At 30.3% G+C, this 22,367-nt stretch overlaps 2 protein-coding genes across 3 annotated transcripts in view; one reads left to right on the top strand and one right to left on the bottom strand.

Annotated features, from left to right (window-relative positions):
* Window positions 1-16,757, bottom strand: part of LOC118186934 (patronin-like) — a 275,820-nt gene extending 259,063 nt beyond the window's left edge. Inside the window, exons 1-2 of one of the 2 annotated variants that reach the window (XM_085823647.1) lie at window positions 16,596-16,757; window positions 12,197-12,329 (exon numbers count right to left, since the gene is read on the bottom strand). In XM_085823647.1, the coding sequence (XP_085679773.1) occupies window positions 12,197-12,274 (78 nt within the window). In that variant the 5' untranslated portion in view covers window positions 12,275-12,329; window positions 16,596-16,757. Of the gene's footprint in view, window positions 1-12,196; window positions 12,330-16,080; window positions 16,279-16,595 lie in introns of those variants that run through there. The other variant, XM_085823648.1, reaches the window with a different exon arrangement.
* Window positions 16,758-17,027: 270 nt separating this feature from the next.
* Window positions 17,028-20,138, top strand: LOC118199036 (nitric oxide synthase-interacting protein). Its single transcript, XM_035370815.2, has one exon. The coding sequence runs from the start codon at window positions 17,195-17,197 to the stop codon at window positions 18,077-18,079; it is 885 nt and encodes a 294-aa protein (XP_035226706.1). The 5' UTR covers window positions 17,028-17,194; the 3' UTR covers window positions 18,080-20,138.
* Window positions 20,139-22,367: the final 2,229 nt, after the last annotated feature.

Here is a 22,367-nt window from a genome sequence, read left to right as displayed (position 1 = left end):
AAAAACAGCCTTAAACTGTGCTTGAAAAAGATAACTTAAATTCAGATGAGAAGTTATTACTGTAAGCATTTATAACGTTTAAAAAGTTACTAATTTATTAATTTTAAAACAATAGGTAAAGTATGCTATGTTTTCTTAAAAGTTGCAGGTTTTTTTCCCCTGTGAATTTATTATTAAATCATGAAGGGGAAAAAAAAAAAAAAAAGAAACTACGGCATTCATTATTCTCTTCTTCATCTGCATACTGAGAGAATTATATTACTCTTTCTATGATAACTATAATACAGTCAAAAGTCGTTAATTCGGACACCCATAATCCGGAATGATCTATAATCTGGACCTCAAAGCTACAAACTTTCTGCGCATGCATTGCGTTGACGCATGCGCGTAAGACTTTTACGGCTCGTAATACGTTTACGCTTGCGTGTTTAATGTATAAAGCTAAAATTATCTAATTCAGTTAATGTTGCAGACTGCGTTGTTCCTTAATCTTCGAATTGGATCCGGCTTATTATTTTTTGCAGACTGTTAGAGCAATTTTGTAAAAGTAAGCTTGAACTTTCGATTATGTCAAATAGAATTTCCGAATATGTAAAGGATTTACAAAGCGAAAGTATGTTTAGAAGTCCATTAAACAAAAGTGGAATTGCTGCAAAAAATGGATAAAGGCACATCCTTCATTTCTCAAACCATTCCGAAATCTGTTTATCAATTTCACGCTGCTCTGCGGCACGGGGGGGGGGACGCCAAAACGACGCGGCGCGCAATGAATTGAAAGGTAATCTGTCAGCACTATCCTTACCTTCAGGGCAGATGTTTTTATTTTATTTGGCTTATAATTCCTTACAAAATGTAGTATTTCATCTCCATGTACTCCATCTTTGATATGATTTAAATCAAATTCCTCGTCATTATAATTCGCTTCCGATGAAGTAAAGAGAAAGTATTATCACATAAAACGAAGCAACTTAAACAACTTACATTGAAAGAAATGTTTAATAAAGTAAACAAATAAATATTAAGCTCTTTTTTTTTTTTTTTTTTTTTTTTTTTTGTAAATTTTGATACCCTTTAGATCATAATTGTTCTTTATTTCATAAATTATGGTTTCATATTTTTAATTTTATAATTTCTGCATGCCATCTTACCAGATTTAAACTGATGATCTAATGATCTATAATCCGGAAGTCCCGAAGAGTCCGGCTTTGAAGTAACGACTTTTGACTGTAATAGCTTTTTACAGTTAAAAAAAAAAACTTAGTTTGTTATAGTTTTGAATATATATGTCTTTTTTTAGTGCATATGGCACAGAAGGGCTATTAATTTCATTTTTGAATTTTGCATTGGTTCACTATAAAAGTCTGAATCACTTTTCAAATTGTTGCCCCCAAATATTTTATTAATATATTGAAATTGCCCTATATTGAATATATATAACAGCCCTTTATTGAAAGAAATTAAATAATGAAGAATCTGCATAAAAGTATGTATGTTTTTTGCATTGTGAAAAAACAATGGTACCTAGAGACATCAAATTTTGAATAGCATAAACCTCCACTCGAATATGAGTATCTGGAAGCTCAAAATTGGAATCTGTTTTATTACCCATTTCATATTTTGTAAAACTTTAAAAAATTTTAATTAACAAATTCAACGATTTGAAAGTTTTCTATTAACATTACATGCATCTTCAAGCACGGATATTTTATGCACAAGGTTTCTTTACACATCTTACTGGTATTATGTGCAACGCAAAGACATTACAGTGTCTAACGGTATTTTGCATCAAATGACTTTGAATGTCTGATCACTTTTTAAATCCTGTTTTGAATCCTCCATGAAAAAAATGCCCCTTTGGACATAATATAAAATTTGAAAGCTTTCAGATTTTATTTTATCCCTTTTCTGCAAGTAAAGAAGAGGAACTTATGTTTAACTGTCTTGAAATCCATAATTTATTCAAAATTTAATCTAATCTAAGATTGCTTTTTTGACCTAATTATAAATTTTACATTGGCATGCTTCTCTTCCAGTTTGATATAATAACAGATATTCTAAAAATAATTGTCTAACTTAAACTCAAATTTATGGACATATATTACATTTAAATAAATACAAACTCATTGTCTTAATTTTGACAAAACAACTTTGCTCACTGTATCTAAAGACTTAAATCTTCCAAAAAAGAGGCGCAAAGGAGGAACATCTTTTATGCAAAATTACTTTGACGTTTTATACAATTATTAATTACCATGTTCATTAGTTGGGTTATGCATTGCATAAACTTGGCATACAAGTTCAATCTCTGGGTGTCGCATGAGCTGACTCAAGCAGACATGTATCTTGCATTCAATGGCTGGACTCTGCATGGACCATAATGGGATGTTTTGGCACAACCACCATATAGCTCTGATATGGCTTCTTCAGACTTCTACCTTTTTATTACACTTGCAGCTCCATCTTGTTAGTAGGACATCTGCAAAGAGGTTGATCTGTTTCTGGACTCACAGTCATTAAGTTTCTGGGCCGAAGGTTTTGTAAAACTTTGATTTGGGTAGCGATTACTACCTGCACTAAAGTTACTGCTTTCATGTTTATTTGTTTTTTACCTCTCTAACTTTGTTAAGAATGTTTTTTAGCATAAAATCTTTAAAAAATTCGTGTTAAATTCATTATATTCTTTTATAATAAGATATGCTATTTGTTTCTGTATTTTAATTAACACAATCACTTTAATTTTGTATGAAGATGAATCATATATTCATCATGACAATGTTTATAGAAACTGATTTGAATCCTTGTATTTTAGTTCAAATATGTATATCATGAGGTGACCACTGAATTGATTTGAATTGCAAAATTGATCAGTTTAACTGCAAATCTGTTTAAATTTTACTTAACAGACAAATCAAAATAAAATACTTTATAAATTCAAAATAAAAAAAAAATTTTTTTAAAGAAACATTATATTTTCAAAGTTAAATTGTCAAAAATAACTAAAATAACAATTTTCATTAGTGTAAAATGCCACTCTTTGATCATATGCCTTTATATTCCATTTTAATAATGAATTTCAAAGAGAATTAAATACATATGTAATTCTATTGTAATTCATTATATAGCAATACCTCAGCATGTCTGACTCAGATCAGTCCAGATTCATATTAAATGAGTTTGAAAATTTCAAAACAAACTAAAAGTAAATTCTAAATGATAGCTATATAAAATTACTTGAAAAAACTCTGTGGTTTAAATGAAAATGTACAAATAACTTGTTTTCCACTAAATATGACATGGTTAATCTAAACAATTGAGTAAGATATTGTCATTGTTACATTTAAGGCTATTACATGTGCCACATTCTTTTGCAAGCCATAAAAGATATAACAAGAAAAAATATATTTACTTTAATGGAATTTTACAAAAAATGCAACATATAAAATATTATTAAAATACAGGCAAAGTATAATATGAATGTCTGAGGGCAATATAGAAACATTTCACAGCCCACTGTGCAAATGATTTCATTACTTTTGAAATTTATTTTTAAAGTCACTAATAACATAGGGAAAATTGGACAGCAATTTGTTTTCAAAACAGAAATTTGTTTGTAAGATTTTGAAATCGTAAATGAGTTTATCAAACTGATTGTCAAATGAATTAGATAATGAAACATTCATCAACATTGATGACCAGTGGTATTATAAAGAAAGAACGGCCAGTGGTGGACTACGGGGATTAGGCTGGTCCCGTAATATTGGTATATTCGAGCACATTTTTACCTAACATTCAAAACTATTAAAGGGAACAGCACTTTACATCTTTAGAAATCACATGCCATTCGAGTTTACGGAGTTTTAGTTCACTTTTACTTATTCTCCTAATTGCCTTAGATATGCTGTTAACTACTGGCAATAGCTCATAAGGAATCTGAATTTTCTCATGCTTATAAACGAAATTATGTTAACTTTTTAACTAACACAGCATTTTAGTTTGTCTTCATGAAAACATTCAAATGGTACATGAAAAAATGCATAGTAAAATATATTGATGCAGTACCTCAAAGTTTAAATTATGAAAAGGGAAGCAGTATGAAAAGATGGTCCTGTGCAACAAATAATTATGAAGCATGCACAAGCAAAATCCAATGCAATTTTTTGATAGCGTACTCATTAGCTATCTGTGTCTCAACCATACAGTCTCAATCGCTTGTTGATCATATTTATTTTTACTAATATATTTTTTAAAGACAAAAAGTAATGACAAAGGATTTACTCCACATAATCTCATTTGTACAAATATAAAACATTATACCCATTAATCCAAAGTGGAATATTACATAATTTCAAAATTATTAATGACATGGGAAGTAACATGTTTTGTTGGTCTTGTACTGTAATAATTTGCTAAAAATATTTTGAAATAAAATATTTTTAGCAAATTATTTTTATGACATCAATTAGATTAAAAAAAATTATTTATTTATTATGGTAAAATCATCCTGACTTCCCCTTTATTCACTTTTCATAAATTCATCACAGCACTTTAACCATCATTGTACTCATTAGTCTTCAAATTATATCATTAGACTTCATATTCAAAATATAAAAATCCTGCTGTCACCTTAAGCTTACTACTTCTGAAAGTGATCAGTATCTCTGTAAAATTAAACAAACACTAACACTGAATTTCACCTCTTTAAGACAATCAACAGCATTGTCTATGCACGGTCATCTTAGAGAAACTGATAATCTTCATACCTAGTTCTCTTTTGTGAAAATCATGGCACACTACTGAGCAGCAGGACAACTTAGACACAACAACTCTGTTGAAATGCCTGCACAAAAATTAACAGCCAAACAATTATAAAAAATTATTGGAATGGCTGAAATCTTTTCACAGTATTTTACAGAAGTTGATACCAATATTTAATACAGTCAAAAGTCGTTAATTCGGACACCCATAATCCGGAATGATCTATAATCCGGACCTCAAAGCTAAAAACTTTCTGCGCATGCGCCGCGTTGGCACATGCGCACAGGCGTTTTATGCGTGCGCGTAAGACCTTGACTACTGCGCATATACGTGTGCGCAAGTGCAGAATACGTTTTTGCCTGCGCGTTTAATGTATAACAGACGGTGTAGGCTAAAATTATCTAATTATATATTTCAGTTAATGTTAATGATTGCGTTGTTCCTTAAACTTTGAATTGTATCCCGCTTATTTTTTGCAGACTGTAAGAGCAATTTTATAAAAGTAAACTTGAAACTTTCGATTATGTCAAATAGAATTTCCGATGCTGGAACTTCCAAAGGATCTACAAAACGAAAGTATGTTTCGATGTCCAACAAACAAAAAAGTGGAATTGCTGCAAAAAATGGATAAAGACATGAAGAATGTGACAGAGAGGTTAGTGAAAACGAAAAAATTTCGATTGACAAGTTAGTCGGTATTCTCGGCACAGCAATTAACGGGACTTGAACAGCGGGACTTTGTAACTGAACAAGAAATTATGTCTGTTTATAGAATTAAAGAGAAAGTATTATCACATAAAATGAAGCAACTTAAACAACTTACATTGAAAGAAATGTTTAATAAAGTAAACAAATAAATATTAAGCCTTTTTTTTTTTTTTTTTTTTTTTTGTAAATTTTGATACCCTTTAGATCCTAATTATACTTTATTTCATAAATTACGGTTTCATATTTTTTATTTTAGAATTTCTGCATGCCATCTTACGAGATTTAAACTGATGATCTATAATCCGGAAAAATCGATAATCCGGAATCGCCGAAGTCCCAACGAGTCCGGATTAAAGACTTTTGACTGTACAATCTTACAATTTGCCAAATGATAAACAATGCAGTTCATCGCTACAAAGAAATGTATAAAAAGAAAAAAACCACAGGTGCAAAACATGCAGGCATCAGTATTATAATTCTTATACAGAAAAAAAATAATTACGAAAAACATGCTTTTTTTTTAAAACTTATTTCTAATAAAAATATTTGAATTTATTGATCGCACTTCATTTACTGAAAAATGAGAAGAAATATTCTTTAGAACCAATTATTTTTTGTATGTATTTAGATCTTAATTAATCCTGCTGCAAATGGTTTTGGGTAATGGCAAAACCAAGTACTCAAACTATAGGAGGTGACGCTGTGCATTATTCAACTACTCTTTAAATAAAATTTTAAGTTATTTAAAAAATTTCATTTTTAAAAATATGCTACTTCATTTTGAAATATTAACATTTCTAATCTTTTTTTTTTTTTTTATTTATTTTTATATTTTTAAATTTTTTTCATATAAATTGCAAACTCTGCAAGGAATTCTGGATGTTTCTATTTTTAAATTTAATAAAAAATTTTTCCTTTCATGCTTCATGAAGAAACATGATAATTTTAAATGTTCTTAGTTAAAGAATAGCTAAAAAAAAAAAAAAAAAATACAAATGTTTATGCTAATTCTTTACACAATTTTATCAAAAACATAATGATAAATACGTGGGAAAAAAATTGAAACCAGTCTTACACCAAAAGCCTTAATATTTTTAAAACACAAGTATCAATAAAAATTAACATCAAGAAAAAGGAATTTAGTTTTCAGTTCTAAAACATTATCAGTTTAACAACAAAACTGTCTAAATTTCACTCCATTTCTCTTCACTTGTGCATTTTGATGGATCGAAATAAAATAATTTGATATTCTATTATTCTACAATACTAGTATAAATGGCATGAGCCATTAAAAAAAGACTCATTTTAAATTTATACAGTCAAAAGTCTTTAATCCGGACTCGTCGGGACTTCGGCGATTCCAGATTATAGATCATCAGTTTAAATCTGGTAAGATGGCATGCAGAAATTATAAAATTAAAAATATGAAACCGTAATTTATAAAATAATGAGCAATTATGCTCTAAAGGGTATCAAAATTTACAAAAAAAAAAGAAGCTTAATATTTATTTGTTTACTTTATTAAACATTTCTTTCAATGCGCGCATGCGTACCTTACGCATAGCCGAAATTAGAAAATTGCAACCAGAAAACTATTTGATTTGTATTCGTGATATTTATAATGACGAGGAATTTGATTTAAATCATATCAACGATGGAGTACATCGAAATTAAATACTACATTTAGTAAGGAATTATAAGCCGAATAAAATAAAAACATCTGCAGATAACGACAGTGGTGACAGATCAACTTCCAGTTCATTGCGCAGCGACATCCCCCCCCCCACGCAGAGCAGCTGAAATTGATAAACAGATTTGTGAAATTGATTAGATTTCGGAATGGTTAGATAAACAAAGGATATACCTTTATTCATTTTTTGTAGTAATTTGTTTTTTGTTTGATGGACTTCGAATCATACTTTCGTTTTCTAGATCCTTTGAGAGCTCCAGCATCGGAAATTCTATTTGACATAATCGAAAGTTCAAACTTACTTTTATAAAATTGCTCTTACAGTCTGCAAAAAATAATAAGCCGGATCCAATTCAAAGATTAAGGAACAACGCAATCATCAACATTAGCTGAAATAGATAATTAGATAATTTTAGCTTATATCGTCCTTTATACATTAAACGCGCACGCAAAAACGTATTCTGCGCTTGCGCAGTCGTAAATGTCTTGCGCGCATACGTAAAACGCGTATGAGCATGCGTCAACGCGGCGCATGTGCAGAAAGATTTTAGCTTTGAGGTCCGGATTATAGATCATTCCAGATTATGGGTGTCCAAATTAACGACTTTTTGACTGTACCATCAAATATAAAAATTTTTAATAACTTTTAAACTACTGAAACTCCTAATTTTTTCAAAGTGTTTAAAATGGTCATATCTTAAACTTACGGTAAATTTAAAAAAAAAAAAAAAATTAGTATTTTGACCATTATTCTGGCAGGCATTGCATCCTCCTAAAGCAGCTATAACAATAGATCAACATATTATATGAAAATAATTGGCGTTTTCAATCTGAAAATATCAATGTGGGACAGAAGCCAGTCACCCTTCAACAAGCCATAAGATGGCCAGCTAATAACTTTTCGGACTATAACAAATGAGAGTCTTCTGCAGCACACTTGGGGAGAGAAAATGGCACTGGCACAAAATGTACTTAAGAAAGTGTGATTGTTGCCAAATATTAAACATCTATAAAAACAAAATTGACTATGGAAAATGACAAATTGGGAATTCATTCAATATCTGTACAATATAAGTTGTTTAATATACACATGTTGAAAGAATTTAATATAAATTTGTATTTGTTATAGTAATATTAGCACGATTTTGAAGCAATGATGTAAGGACACTAAGACATAGATGCGTGGAAGTACTAATGGCGTAAATACTTGATGCTTAGAATGACCACCCATTTTGATGAAGAAACAGTCAAGCAGGATTAAATTCTTTATTTATTTAAATTCAGATTTGTAGCCACAATTCACTTGGTACTCCAATTGTGCTTATTTACAGAAATATTTTGATACTATTGTGTAATAAGCGATCTCTGCAGCACATAGAGGATTGCAGCAAAACGTCCGGCCATGAGAAAAATACAAGCGAAAAAGGGGAAGAGTGTTTAAGATATAGAGAGATGAGTCCACAAATTAAATGAGGAAAAAACGAGGTTATAGCCAATTAAAATTAGAAGTTTGCTTTCATATTTTGTATCTTGCACATTTATACCAGAGACTATTATTTAATAAAATTTTGTTAGCAATTTATTAAAAAAGTATATGTATTAAAATATTGAACATATTTTTAGAGACACTTTTTGGCTATCACAGTTTATCAGCTGCTGTTAATAATGCCTCAGACATCAAATATAGCTTCTTCTTCCACTTGAAGATTGAAAATAGTAAGCATAATGAGTATTTTACAGTGAAAACTACTATACTGACACAATGCAATTATAAGAAAACAGATTAACCCTTTGTTTCTCGCACATGCGCAGATACGTAATTGTTTCTCGCCACTGCAGAAATGTGTCAAATATATTTTCTCGCCAAGGCCACTATAGAAGACAAGTATCTAAATTTACAGGTATTATCAGCATAGGTTATATATTCACCACTTATTTGATCTGGGTTCCAAATTCAGATAATCTCAAATAATACTCAATAATATATTAGTGGTGCAGGCTCAGATGTCGGTCACTCTCTAATGAACTGTTGGAACTAAATAACATGCGATTTGGAAAAGGTATTATTGCTGATGATAAAAATTGGATTGATCTGCAATCCAATTTTTATTATCAGCAATTAAACACACCACGAAAAATAAACATTGGTTTAAAGAGGCCAATTTGAAAAAAATACTGTTTTTCAGTATTTGGTGGAATGTGGACAGCCTTGCGTATTTGGAATTCTTGCTTAATGGTGGGTTGTAGATGAGCAATTTCATGCAAATAAACTTCATGGATTCCACATTGGGTTAGAGTTGACTTTAAGGTACCCATTGTATTATCACGAAGTTGCTGTTGCATTTATCGCCAAGTTGTTCTTTCATTTATGGTAGCCTGAGTAGTTGAATGCTATGGAAACCCAATTATGACGTGATCATTGCAGTAAATTCCTAAGGGATTGTGGTTGTGTGTATGTTGGTTAGGAAGTATATTTCTTGTTCCGTGGTTCAGACAGTAAAATGACCGAATGCGGTAAGATTAATTTGAAGTTTCTGTATGATTTGGAAAGGAAGGGGAAAAGAGCATTACTTGACTGGTGTGTAAATGAAGTTTACTTAGTAGCCATTATAAGGTGCCCTGTATAGGAAGGAAATGCGTTATTTCCTTTGTGTAGTGGAAAGATGAATTTCCTTTTTCATGTTATTTCAGTGTTTGATTTCAAATATAGTTTATTGAGATTATATATTTTTTTGTTGGCAGCTCCTTTGACTTTTGAAGTGCATATAGTTTAATGTGTACATGGACAAACTCGAAGGAGCGCGCAAAGCCTAGTTCGTGCAATTCTTTGATTTTTTTTTTAAAGAGAAAATAGGTTGATGTGTACATGGATAAAATCAAGGGAGTGCGCAATGCCATTTTTGTGCAATTCTGAGATGTTTTTTTAAGTGAAAAATAGGTCGATTTGTACATGGATGCAGAGTTTGTGCAATTCTTTGTCTTGTTACTTTGGCTTGCGTAGCAGCGATTTTTGCGCCAAAAATCGCCACTACACAATTCAAAATAATAAGTCAAAGAATTTCAGAAACTCTGTATCCATGTATCACCAAGGAATACCCCTTAAATAGACTTTTACCCCACATTTTTTTAAAATATCTGATACTGATTAAAAGATTAAAATTTATTGCAAATTCACAAAGTACTTTCCAAGCTAATTAAAAAGGACAACAACCATTATGAATCAAAATGTTGAAAATACACATATAATATGGATTACTTCTTTTTTCCATCAGGTGTCCCTAGGCAATTCAGAAATATAAAGATATGGAAAATAAGACTTAAGACATTTTGGCCTCCAAACCAAAATCCTAACACCAATATTAGGCCATAATCCTAGCTCAAAGACAACAGATTATACAGTCAAAAGTCGTTAATACGGACACCCATAATCCGGAATGATCTATAATCTGGACCTCAAAACTACAAACTTTCTGCGCATGCGTCAACTAAAACGCGTTGACGCTTGCGCGTAATACCTTTTCGCCTGCACATATGCGTGTACGCATGCGCGTTTAATGTACAACAGACAGTAAAAGCTAAGCTAAAATTATCTATTTCAGTTAATGTTGCACATTACGTTGTTCCTTAATCTTCAAATAGGATCCGGCTTATTATTTTTTGCAGACTGTTAGAACAATTTTATAAAAGTAAGTTGGAACTTTCAATTATGTCAAATAGAATTTCCGATGCTGGAGCTGACAAAGGAATCTACAAAGCGAAAGCATGTTTCCATGTCCATCAAACAAAGAGTGGAATTACTAAAGGCATATCCTTTGTTTGTCTAACCATTCTGAAATCTGTTTATCAATTTCAGGCTGCTCCGCGGGGGGGGGGGGGGTACATCGCGGCGGGCAATGAACTGGAAGTTGATCTGTCACCATTGTCGTTATCTTCAGGGCAGATGTTTTTATTTTATTTGGCTTATAATTCCTTACTAAATGTAGTATTTAATCTCAATGTACTCCGTCGTTGATATGATTTAAATCAAATTCCTCGTCATTATAAATATCACGAATACAAATCAAATAGTTTTCTGGTTGCAATTTTCTAATTTCAGCTATGTGTAATGTATGCTTTATGCATGCGCGCGTTGAAAGAAATGTTTAATAAAGTAAACAAATAAATATTAAGCTTATTTTTTTTTTTTTTTTTTTTTTTTTTTTTGTAAATTTTGATACCCTTTAGATCATAATTGCCCATTACTTTATAAATTAGTGTTTCATATTTTTAATTTTAGAATTTCTGCATGCCATCTTACCAGATTTAAACTGATGATCTATAATCTGGAAAAATCGATAATCCAGAATCACCGAAGTCCCGACGAGTCCGGATTAAAGACTTTTGACTGTACTAGAAATTGTATTTCAATAAACTGTATTGACCTGAATATACACTGCATTCTTAAAATTTGAAGAAGAAGAAAAAAAAAAAATCCCCGAATATAAGCCGAGGGAAAGACAATAAAATACACGTAATCCTTACTGAGAGATTAAGGGAAATATAATTACTGGTAGGTAAATAGATACCAGTATTTTATTTTATCGTAAATGCAATACACATAATACAATATCATTTATTGAAAAATCTAGGTTTCAATTGTGTACTGCACTTCAATAGCTTTCTGCTAACTCTTGTTAATATTACTGTTGGATAACATTAACAGTCCTTTCTCTTAGCAATGCAGCAAGGTTCTAAAATGTGATTGTCATTGATATTCTTTCAAAATGAGAAATCGGGCACATTTTTAACTGCATATATGACATAACTTTTGTAAGGTCACAAATATAAGCTATATCCTTCTTTTACATAAATGAAATTTTGATAAAATGTGTGGCTTCTAACTGGACCAATATGGTAAGTAGACAAATTTTTGCACTGCACAGGAAACAAATTTGTTTAATTATTTGAACGGTTACAATACACATGAATCAAACTTAAGTTGTGAAGTCCTAAACATAAGATAAAAATGAAGAGATTAAATTATTTTTCAAGTGTTTGACTTACAAATATAGTGTCATATTCCTCAAAATTACAAATTTCTGGACAATCAAAAAATTCTTCAAGTTCTTCTTTTGGATCCATATCAGCTTTGCAAGGAAATCTTTTTATCAGAGTATGAATAAAACAGGGACATAACCTAACAAAAGTAATAATAATGTTTGAATACTTTTTACAGTACACATAGAAATGATTTTCATAAATTTATTTGGTACTTATAGATTATCCTATCAACTATGAAATCTGATCACCATCGAACGATGAAAGCTGGCAGAGATCACGCCAACGTTGCATTAGTCTTCCTGCAAATTACAATAAAACAATCAGCAGTCTCTGCACAATTTACCAAATAACAACTGCTGCAGAAATATTTGATTTACTTCATTTTTTTGCTTTATAAAAAGACTTTAGTCAATTTCTACTATTTTATTAAGCCCTTCGATTTGATTTTATTGAAGCTATGTTAAGAACTCTGTTTAGAATCCTTCCAGTACAAACTTCCTGCAGCTGATTGTTCCAATCTCCTATTGTTTTGTCAGCCATATCCAACTACTCTTCTTTCCATTCAACAGCTGATGAATTCTCTGAACCAGCTAAAAATGAACTTGAATGCAGTGAGAAAAAATACAGCCATAAGTTAATTTATATCATTGTTCATAAAAACAAAAAGTGACTTATTCAGCATCAATCAGGATTATATTACATGAAAGTGCAGGTATTATGAATGTGTTGTTGATGTTGCACTTGTCCAGAATTGGCACTATATCAAACTGCTTGGTGACAGTTTCATGGTCAATGGGATAATACGTAGGTACCATTCATTTCAATAAACTTACATGAATTTTTTCAAATTTTTAACAAAAACAAGTTTAACACTTGATTAAATTTATATTAATAATAACACTTTCTCACATTAAAAATTAATTTCATATCATACTATATAAACAAATAAAAGTAAAAAAACTAAATCAATAAAAAAAAGGCTGATCTTTACAATATGGTAACTGGTAGTTTGGCGACATTTTGGAGGCGATATAGGTTACTACCTGGGACTTTGGTAATAATGTGAGCAGTACTCAGTTCCGATTACGCATTATTTTGTGTGAGGGAAATGAGAGATCATGTGATATGTCATGTGATATTAATGGACGAATTACGGTTCTTTAATCGGAAAAGGGGGGAAATCGGGAAAAAATCTGGAAATTTTGTATTTGCCTTTATTCTGTGTTGTGTGAAACAGTGTTCGTTAACTTTAGGATCCCATGGCTCTAACTAAAGTGAATTCGAAATGCGTATTTAGTGGGATTGAAAGGGGTAATAAGTGTTTCTTTAAGGTTGTGCGAGATAGAAGTAAAGATGTTTTATTAAGTTATTTATTTTACCTGGTACCTTGGTGTGAACTATAAGTATGATTTTAAAGATCCTGAAACGGAAATAAGAAAAGTTTATCGGACACGTAATCAAGATTCTGCAGAAGAATAGGTAAGTTAGTATTTTTAATTATTTGAGGATATTATTTTTATGCATTGTTCTAAATGTAAGGTGGAAGTAAAGTAATTTGCGTAAACGTGCATGGAAATAATTTAAATATTTGACACTAAGTATTTGTAACCATTTGTAATGAAGTAAAGGTATGAATTAGTTAGTGACGTTTGTAATATACTAGATAATGTAGAGGTAAAAGTTTTTGGATATTTTATTTATTTTATACGGGGAAATGTTCATATTTGGAAAGGGTATTATGTACTTTTTCGCGATCAGGTAATTTCATATATGTTCTTTTTACCGGGTTTAAAGATTCAGAAAATTGTTATGCATTTTCGTGAAATTTTTCTAATTTATGAGAAAAAAGCAGTGTACATGGATATAGTGAAGAGTGTGTGCAATGCCATTTTTGTGCAATTCTGGGATGTTTTTTTAAGTAAAAATAAGTCGACATGTACGTGGTTTAGTGATATTTTAATTAAATGATAGTTATTTTGTGAATTTTATATTTGTAGGAATTTGGTATACGTTTAAGTTGAAGTAAACGTGCATGGAAATAATTTAAATATTTGACACTAAGTATTTGTAATGGCTTGCGGTATGAATTCGTTGATGACGTGTATAATATAATAGATGATTTAGAGGTAAAAGTTTTTGGATATTTTATTTATTTTATATGTGGAAATGTTCATATTTGGAAAGGGTATAAACTTTTTCGCGATCAGGTAATTTCATATATGTTCTTTTTACCGGGTTTAAAGATTCAGAAAATTGTCATGTATTTTCGTGAAATTTTTCTAATTTATGAGAAAAAAGCAGTGTACATGGATATAGTGAAGAGTGTGCGCAATGCTATTTTTGTGTAATTCTGGGATGTTTTTTTAAGTAAAAATAAGTCGGCATGTACATGGTTTATGTGTATGTGTTATTTTGAAAAACGCGTAAGGTGTATGGTATTGTGCACTTTTTCCCAATTTTGCAGTGAATATTTGTCATGATTAAGCAGTTTTGTTAGATAAAATTTCTAGCATAAGTGTAGATTGTTGGAAGAAGTGTTCAGTAGATAAAAAGAAAAGAAACATGTCTTTACTTCGTGAAGACAAAATGGCGGCGAGAAAAAAAAAATAGAGGGTTGCTGTAGGAGAGTTGGTCGGCAAATTTTTGCCAAAAAAACACCAAGTTACCATAAAGATCAACCAAAAAAATTGTCTTCCTAAAAACAAATTTCAGAAAGAGATTTCTTGCAAGTAAGGTGTTATAGTTATTTATACTTCAATCAGCTAACAACAATAAGTTTGCAGAACATTTTGCATTACAATAGAGCAACATTAACTTTGAGTGATGCAACTAGTTAGATTTATAATAGTACATACTATAATTTAATTATATGTTGCAATAGAAACTTTTTTATTTTATAATTATTATCCTAGCATTAAAATTAAAATTAAAAATTATTTACATCATTTGAGATTTAAATATCCACTTTTATACATAAACTCTTTTCAGCTTTTTAATATGTTTTAAAAATTAATTAATAATAAGAATACAAAATTAGTTGCTACAGAATAAAAATGAAAAATAATTTATAGATCTGTGTTTGAAAAAGAAAAGAAATGACAAATTACTTAGGCAGGAGATTACTTATACACATATTATCAAAATTACAAAAGGATTACATATTATCAAAATATGATGAAGACAGTTACTGAAATCACTAAGTTTCTTTGTTACTAAAAGAAGAGAAGCCTTGAAATTTTTCAAGAAATGAACACTGCATCGTAATTTCCCACATGCTTTAAAACTGTGGTTTTAAACTGCTTGCTTGATTTTATAGTTATCAGATACTTTAGTGGTCACTATTATGTAAATCCAAAATTTAAAAACTCTGCATGCAATATCAGCATTTAGTGTGAAAGAAGTCATGCTTGTTAGCATGACTTCTTTCACACTAAATGCTGATATTTCATGAAATACTATTACTCTCTAACAACACATTGCAAATCAGCAAAGTGCTAAAAAGGAAGACATAAAATAAACACACTTTAATCAATATATATATATGGGGTATAAGAAAATAGCCACATGTTAATTTTAACTTTAATAATTTCAATTTTAAAATATTTACTCAAGAGAAAATGCGACTATCAAAGAATGTCAACAATATGAATAAATGTAACTAAATAATTCATATACTTATAAAACTTAATATTCATGCAGAATTTTCTTCGGGGGGGGAGTCATTAATATTTTTCCCCTTCTTTATGACCGGACACTTCCTTCATGGCATCATTAATAATTTACACTCATTTATTTAAATTTAAGATATTTAAATAAAATAGGCATGTCTTTTAAATAATGGTAAATATTCTAGTAAAAAATATATTTTCCATGACAAAAATACATACACTTTTACAGGAAGTATTCATATGTCAGAATTCAATTTTATAATTTATCACAATTTTCAATTAAAATTATATAACCATAGAGCCTTATATAATATTTCAATAGTAGCGATCTTATTTAGACGTAATGCCACAGGAATCAGAAGTTATGTTTTCATTCATGAAGTCATATTTTGGTATTAATGAGATCATTCAGAAACCTTTAGCCGCCTACATACATCATTTCACATCATAACGGTCATTGAAAAATGTACAATTACGTACTACGTCTAAAATATTTTGGTAAAAATTTTTAAAAAATAATATTAAAAAAAAAGGTACACTATAACAGTATTAGCTACATGAATTTCCCAAATTTAAATTTAAAAAAGTAAAAGAAAATTCATTCCTTTTAAGGAAACACAGATTACTAGTTTTAGCAATTATGTATTTTAAAAAAGACAAACCGAAGATGTTCACAAAAATTTGCAGAGAACAAGTGATGTAAACAGGCATGAAATGTTTAAATCTACGCTTACCGTCTAAAAAGTTAAATGTTTTTATCAACAAACACCGACATTCAGTCCGCCATTCAACTTAGTGTTTATAGCCATTTTCGAAAAAGCATAGTTTTATGTTTCGGTATCATTGCTACGGAGAGTATTAGTAGCTTTGTTTTTCGATTTACATTTAATTCAACAATTTCAGTCTCATGATAACTTCTCTCTTCTAAACTGGCTATACTAAACTTTATTCCAGACAAAAATTATTTCTTTTTCTTAAATCTTGTATAAAAAACAATTTCATAAGCATTTTAATGATAATAAATCTTGCTATGTACATAAAAGCAAAAATTTTTGAGAGTTGTATTTACATTTTCTTACTTACTTATGAAACTTTTTATATTATCATGGGTTATTAAAAAAAAAAAAAGAGTTTGATATAATACATTATCGAAGGGCAAAGATTTGTCCTGCGTTTAACGTCACGTGTGTTTATGTTGTCATAATTGTTTCGTCGCGAGTGTCAGGAGAGCGTTCAAATTTCTAGTAAATATTTGATAGCTTGTGATTAGTTTTTAATAACGTGTAGTAACTTGTGTTTGTGATAATTTTTTATTATCTAGAGAAGTTTAAAAATGACCAGGCACGCAAGAAATTGCACTGCGGGTGCTGTCTACACTTACCATGAAAAGAAAAAGGACAATAAAGCGTGTGGTTATGGTACACTGCAGGGTCGCATTGGCAAGGATTCTGTTAAAGATTTTGACTGTTGTTGTTTAACACTCCAGCCGTGTCGAAATCCTGTTGTTACTCCAGATGGATACTTATACGACAAAGAAGCCATTCTCGAGTATATTATTCATCAGAAAAAGGAGATAGCTAGACGAATGAAGGAGTATGAGAAGCAACAAAAAAAGGAAGCTGAACGAATGGCAGAATTAGCAAAAGCAGAGGAGGAATCTAAAGCTCAGAAATTCATCGAAATGGAGAAAAGTATTGTCAGCAAACCAGTCGCTTCTACATCAAATGGTATTTCTGACGCTGCTTCTTCTAGTATATCAAATACAAGCAATGGAAGAGAGAAGGTTCTACCAAGTTTCTGGATCCCATCCCTTACACCTGATGCTGAGAAGGTAAAAATAAAAAAACCTGAGAAATCTGTGTTGTGTCCTATGAGTGGGAAACCCTTGAAAGCAAAAGACCTAATCCCAGTGCATTTTACCGAAGTGAATGATCCGGATGATAAGAGAGCGTTGATTACCCGCAAGGATCGTTATATGTGTGCTGTAACTCATGATATTCTTGGGAACTCTGTACCTTGTGCTGTGCTGCGAACATCAGGTAATGTCGTAACCATGGAATGTGTGGAAAAGCTGATAAAAAAAGACATGATTGATCCTACAAATGGGCAAAAGTTAAAAGAAGAAGATATAATTCCACTTCAAAGAGGTGGAACTGGTTATGCTAGTACAAATGAAAAATTAGATGCAAAAGTGAAGAAGCCAGTCATGATGGCTTGAATCTTTTGTGTTGTAATTTCTGAGACATTTTTATGTAAAACATTAAGCAAATAGTAAATGATTGTGTAGCATACATTATGTTACATTTATTGATGATTACAAGCATAGAATTGTAGCCGAAATGCAATGTTTCTACATTCTGTAATTATATCAATACAATCGTTATTATTATTTTAACAGAATTAATAACGTTTACAGTTATGTGAATGGAGCTTTATTTGAGGTTTTGAAAACTTACATATAGGTGAGAACAGTGTGTATTTTATTGAAAATTCTTCCTTACTATATGTGTTAGTGATCTTTGTTTACTTACTTTCATAGCACTTTTTTAGAACTGTAGAGAACTGTCCCATGTAGCTTGAATGTATCAGTTAATGTAAGTATTCCATGAAAAAGGCCTTTATTATAGTATATGCATAATAAATGTCATATGTATTATAAAAATTTTACTGTATATCTTAGTTCCCCCCCCCCTTAGATTTTTCGTTACAAGGTTTTACTGCACGTCTCTTAACTTTTAAAAATTAATATATTTCTAAATCAAATTATGCCTGAAAACCAGGGAAATTCTAAATTTCATGCAAGCTGTATCCTGATTGATAAAGCTCTGAAAATTAATTGGAGGAGCATTTTGTTATTGATGTTTTATCTGTTAACTCCTTTTGGTAAATGTCTTAGTTCATATTATTTCATTGACTGTGAAAGGATGATTTGTGCCTTAAAACAGAAAATTGGAATAGTGAAAAAAAAAAAAAAGTGTATTATTTTACTTACTACATTTTAAAACTTGAACTAAGTTTAATAAAATATATACATTTGACCCGAATATTGTAAAATTTTAAAATAACTACTTTCCATAATTATCTCCATTTTAATTGCACATTATTTAAAAAAAAAAGCTCTTGAAAAATGTTTTCTTAGAACTAATTACTGAGGATAATGTCCCTCCTTTCACCCATTTATAAAGTTGTACAGTCAAAAGTCATTAATCCGGACACCCAGAATCCAGAATGATCTATAATCCAGACATGTTGCAGATTGGGTTGTTCCTTAATCTTCGATTTGGATCCGGCTTATTATTTTTTGCAGACTGTTAGAGCAATTTTATAAAAGGAAGCTTGAACCTTCGATTATGTCAAATAGAATTTCCGATGCTGGAGCTGCCAAAAGATCTACAAAGCGAAAGTATGTTTCAATGTCCATCAAACAAAAAGTGGAATTACTGCAAAAAATGGATAAAGGCATATCCTTTGTTTCTCTAACCATTCCGAAATCTGTTTATCAATTTTACGCAGCTCTGGGGGGAGGGCGTAGCGGCATGTAATGCATTGGAAGTTGATCTGTCAGCACTATCCTTATCTTCAGGGCAGATGTTTTTATTTTATTTGTCTTATAATTCCTTACTAAATGCAGTATTTCATCTCGAAGTACTCCGTCTTTGATATGGTTCCTCGTCATTATAATTCGCTTCCGATAGTGAAGAAAGTGACACAGAGGTTATTGAAACCAAAAAAATTTCGATTGACAAATTAGTCGGTATTCTTGACACAACAATTATAGGACTTGAACAGCGGAACTTTGTAACTGAACAAGAAATTATGTCTGTTTATAGAATTAAAGAGAAAGTATTATCACATAAAACGAAGCAACTTACATTGAAAGAAATTTTTAATAACGTAAACAAATAAATATTAAGCTTTTTTTTGTAAATTTTGATACCCTTTAGATCATAATTGTTCTTTATTTCATAAATTATGGTTTCATATTTTTTTTTATAATTTCTGCATGCCATCTTACCAGATTTAAACTGATGATCTATAATCCGGAAAAATTGATAATTTGGAATCGCCGAAGTCCCGACGAGTCCGGATTAAAGACTTTTGACTGTATTAAAATCTCATTCAGAAAGTTTACTTTTAATTAATGGATACAGCCCTATTTCAGTGAAAATCATAAGTGTACGAACACTTTTGGGAGCCACTGTATGTGAGAGTTTATTTATTCAGGACTCGAATTACTTTGAAGCATGTGCAAGAAATAAACGTAGGTATCTTTGTTATATGCGGCTTAAGTGTCTGTTTTTCGCTGATAGTTTATTGGTTGCTTGCGTAACTATACTAGCCAATGGAGTGAAGTTGCCACGGCATTCAAATAGTCCATATACACTGATACCATACATGCAGTTATCATTGTTTTAATTAAATTTTCATGGTATTTAAGAACATTTAAATATTTTTTATTCATACAATTGTTGCTTATTATGCATTTAACTACTCTTCCATAAATTAAGGATAATGGAAAATCAGGCAAAGGAAGAGTTAAGAGCAAAACAAATTTGATTTATTTCTAAAGCTTATTTATTAAAGAAAAGGTAAAGAGCAAAACAAGATGCTATATGTTTCATATTATTAAAAAAGGTTAATCTTTGGATTATGGTAACTTGGCGAAAATTTGGCGACCAACTCTGCTACAGCAACCTCTATTTTTTTTCGCCGCCATTTTGTCTTCACGAAGTAAAAACATGTTTCTTTTCTTTTTATTTACTCAGCACTTTTTCCAACAATCTACTAGCCGAATTACACTTATGCTAGAAATTTCATGGAACAAAACTGCTTAATCATGACAAATATTAACTGCAAAATTGGGAAAAAGTGCAAAATCGCAAACTCCTTGCCGCTTTTTCAGATTCGCACATACACAGTAACCATGTACATGTTGACTTATTTTTACTTAAAAAAACATCCCAGAATTGCACAAAAATGGCATTGTGCACACTCTTGACTTTATCCATCTACACTGCTATTTTCTCATAAATTACAAAGACTTGCACGAAAATGCAGGAAAATTTTGTGAATCTTTAAACTCTGTAAAATGAACATATATGAAATTACCTGATCGCAAAAAAATATATACCCTTTCGAAGGATGAACATTTACACGTATAAAATAAATAAAATATCCAAAAACTTTTACCTCTAAATTATCTATTATAAACGTCACCAACGAATTTATAACGCAAACATTAAAAGTGGTTGCAAATACTTAGTGTCAAATATTTAAGTTATTTCCATGCAAGTTTACTTCCACTGAAACGTATACCAAACTGCTACAAACATATAATTCACAAAATAACTATCATTTAATTAAAATATAATTAAACCATGTACATGTCAACTTATTTTTACTTAAAAAAAATCCCAGAATTGCACAAAAATGGCATTGCGCACACTCTTCACTATATCCATGTACACTGCTTTTTTCTCATAAATTAGAAAAATTTCACGAAAATGCATAAAAATTTTGTGAATCTTTAAATTCGGTAAAAAGGACATATATGAAATTACCTGATCGCGAAAAAGTATGTACCATTTCCAAGGACGAACATTTCCACGTTTAAAATAAATAAAATATCCAAAAATTTTTACCTCTAAATTATCTTTTATAAACGTCACCAACGAATTTATAACGCAAACATTAGAAATGGTTGCAAATACTTAGTGTCAAATATTTAAGTTATTTCCATGCAAGTTTACTTCCACTGAAACGTATACCAAACTGCTACAAACATATAATTCACAAAATAACTATCATTTAATTAAAATATAATTAAACCATGTACATGTCGACTTGTTTTTACTTAAAAAAACATCCCAGAATTGCACAAAAATGGCATTGCGCACACTCTTCACTATATCCATGTACACTGCTTTTTTCTCATAAATTAGAAAAATTTTGTGAATCTTTAAATTCGGTAAAAAGGACATATATGAAATTACCTGATTGCGAAAAAGTATATACCCTTTCCAAGGATGAACATTTGCATGTATAAAATAAATAAAATATCCAAAAACTATTCCCTCTAAATTATCTATTATAAACCTCACCTGCCAATTTATAACGCAAACATTAAAAATGGTTCCAAATACTTAGTGTCAAATATTTAAATTCTTTACTCTTTACATGCACATTTACTTCTACTCAAACGTATTCCAAAATACTACAAACATATAACTCGCAAAATCACGATCATTAAATTAAAAAACACTACTTAAAATATAAATAAGCACATACATTAAATTAATAAAAATTAGCTTACAATCCTAATTACTTTAAATCATTGCAAATAACAATTTTCCAATAATACCATATTAATTTATTTACTCCTTACATTTAGAACAATGCATAAAAATAATGTCCTCAAATGATTAAAAATACTAACTTACCTAATCTACAAAATCTTGAGTGCATGGCGGATCACAAAATGTCCTTTTCACCAGATTTCTAGCACT

The sequence above is a fragment of the Stegodyphus dumicola genome, chromosome 9, assembly GCF_044657685.1.
Source record: "Stegodyphus dumicola isolate Sdum_Otavi_A_Nest chromosome 9, ASM4465768v1".
Lineage (NCBI taxonomy): Eukaryota > Metazoa > Arthropoda > Arachnida > Araneae > Eresidae > Stegodyphus > Stegodyphus dumicola.
This window is presented reverse-complemented; position numbering and strand designations above follow the sequence as displayed.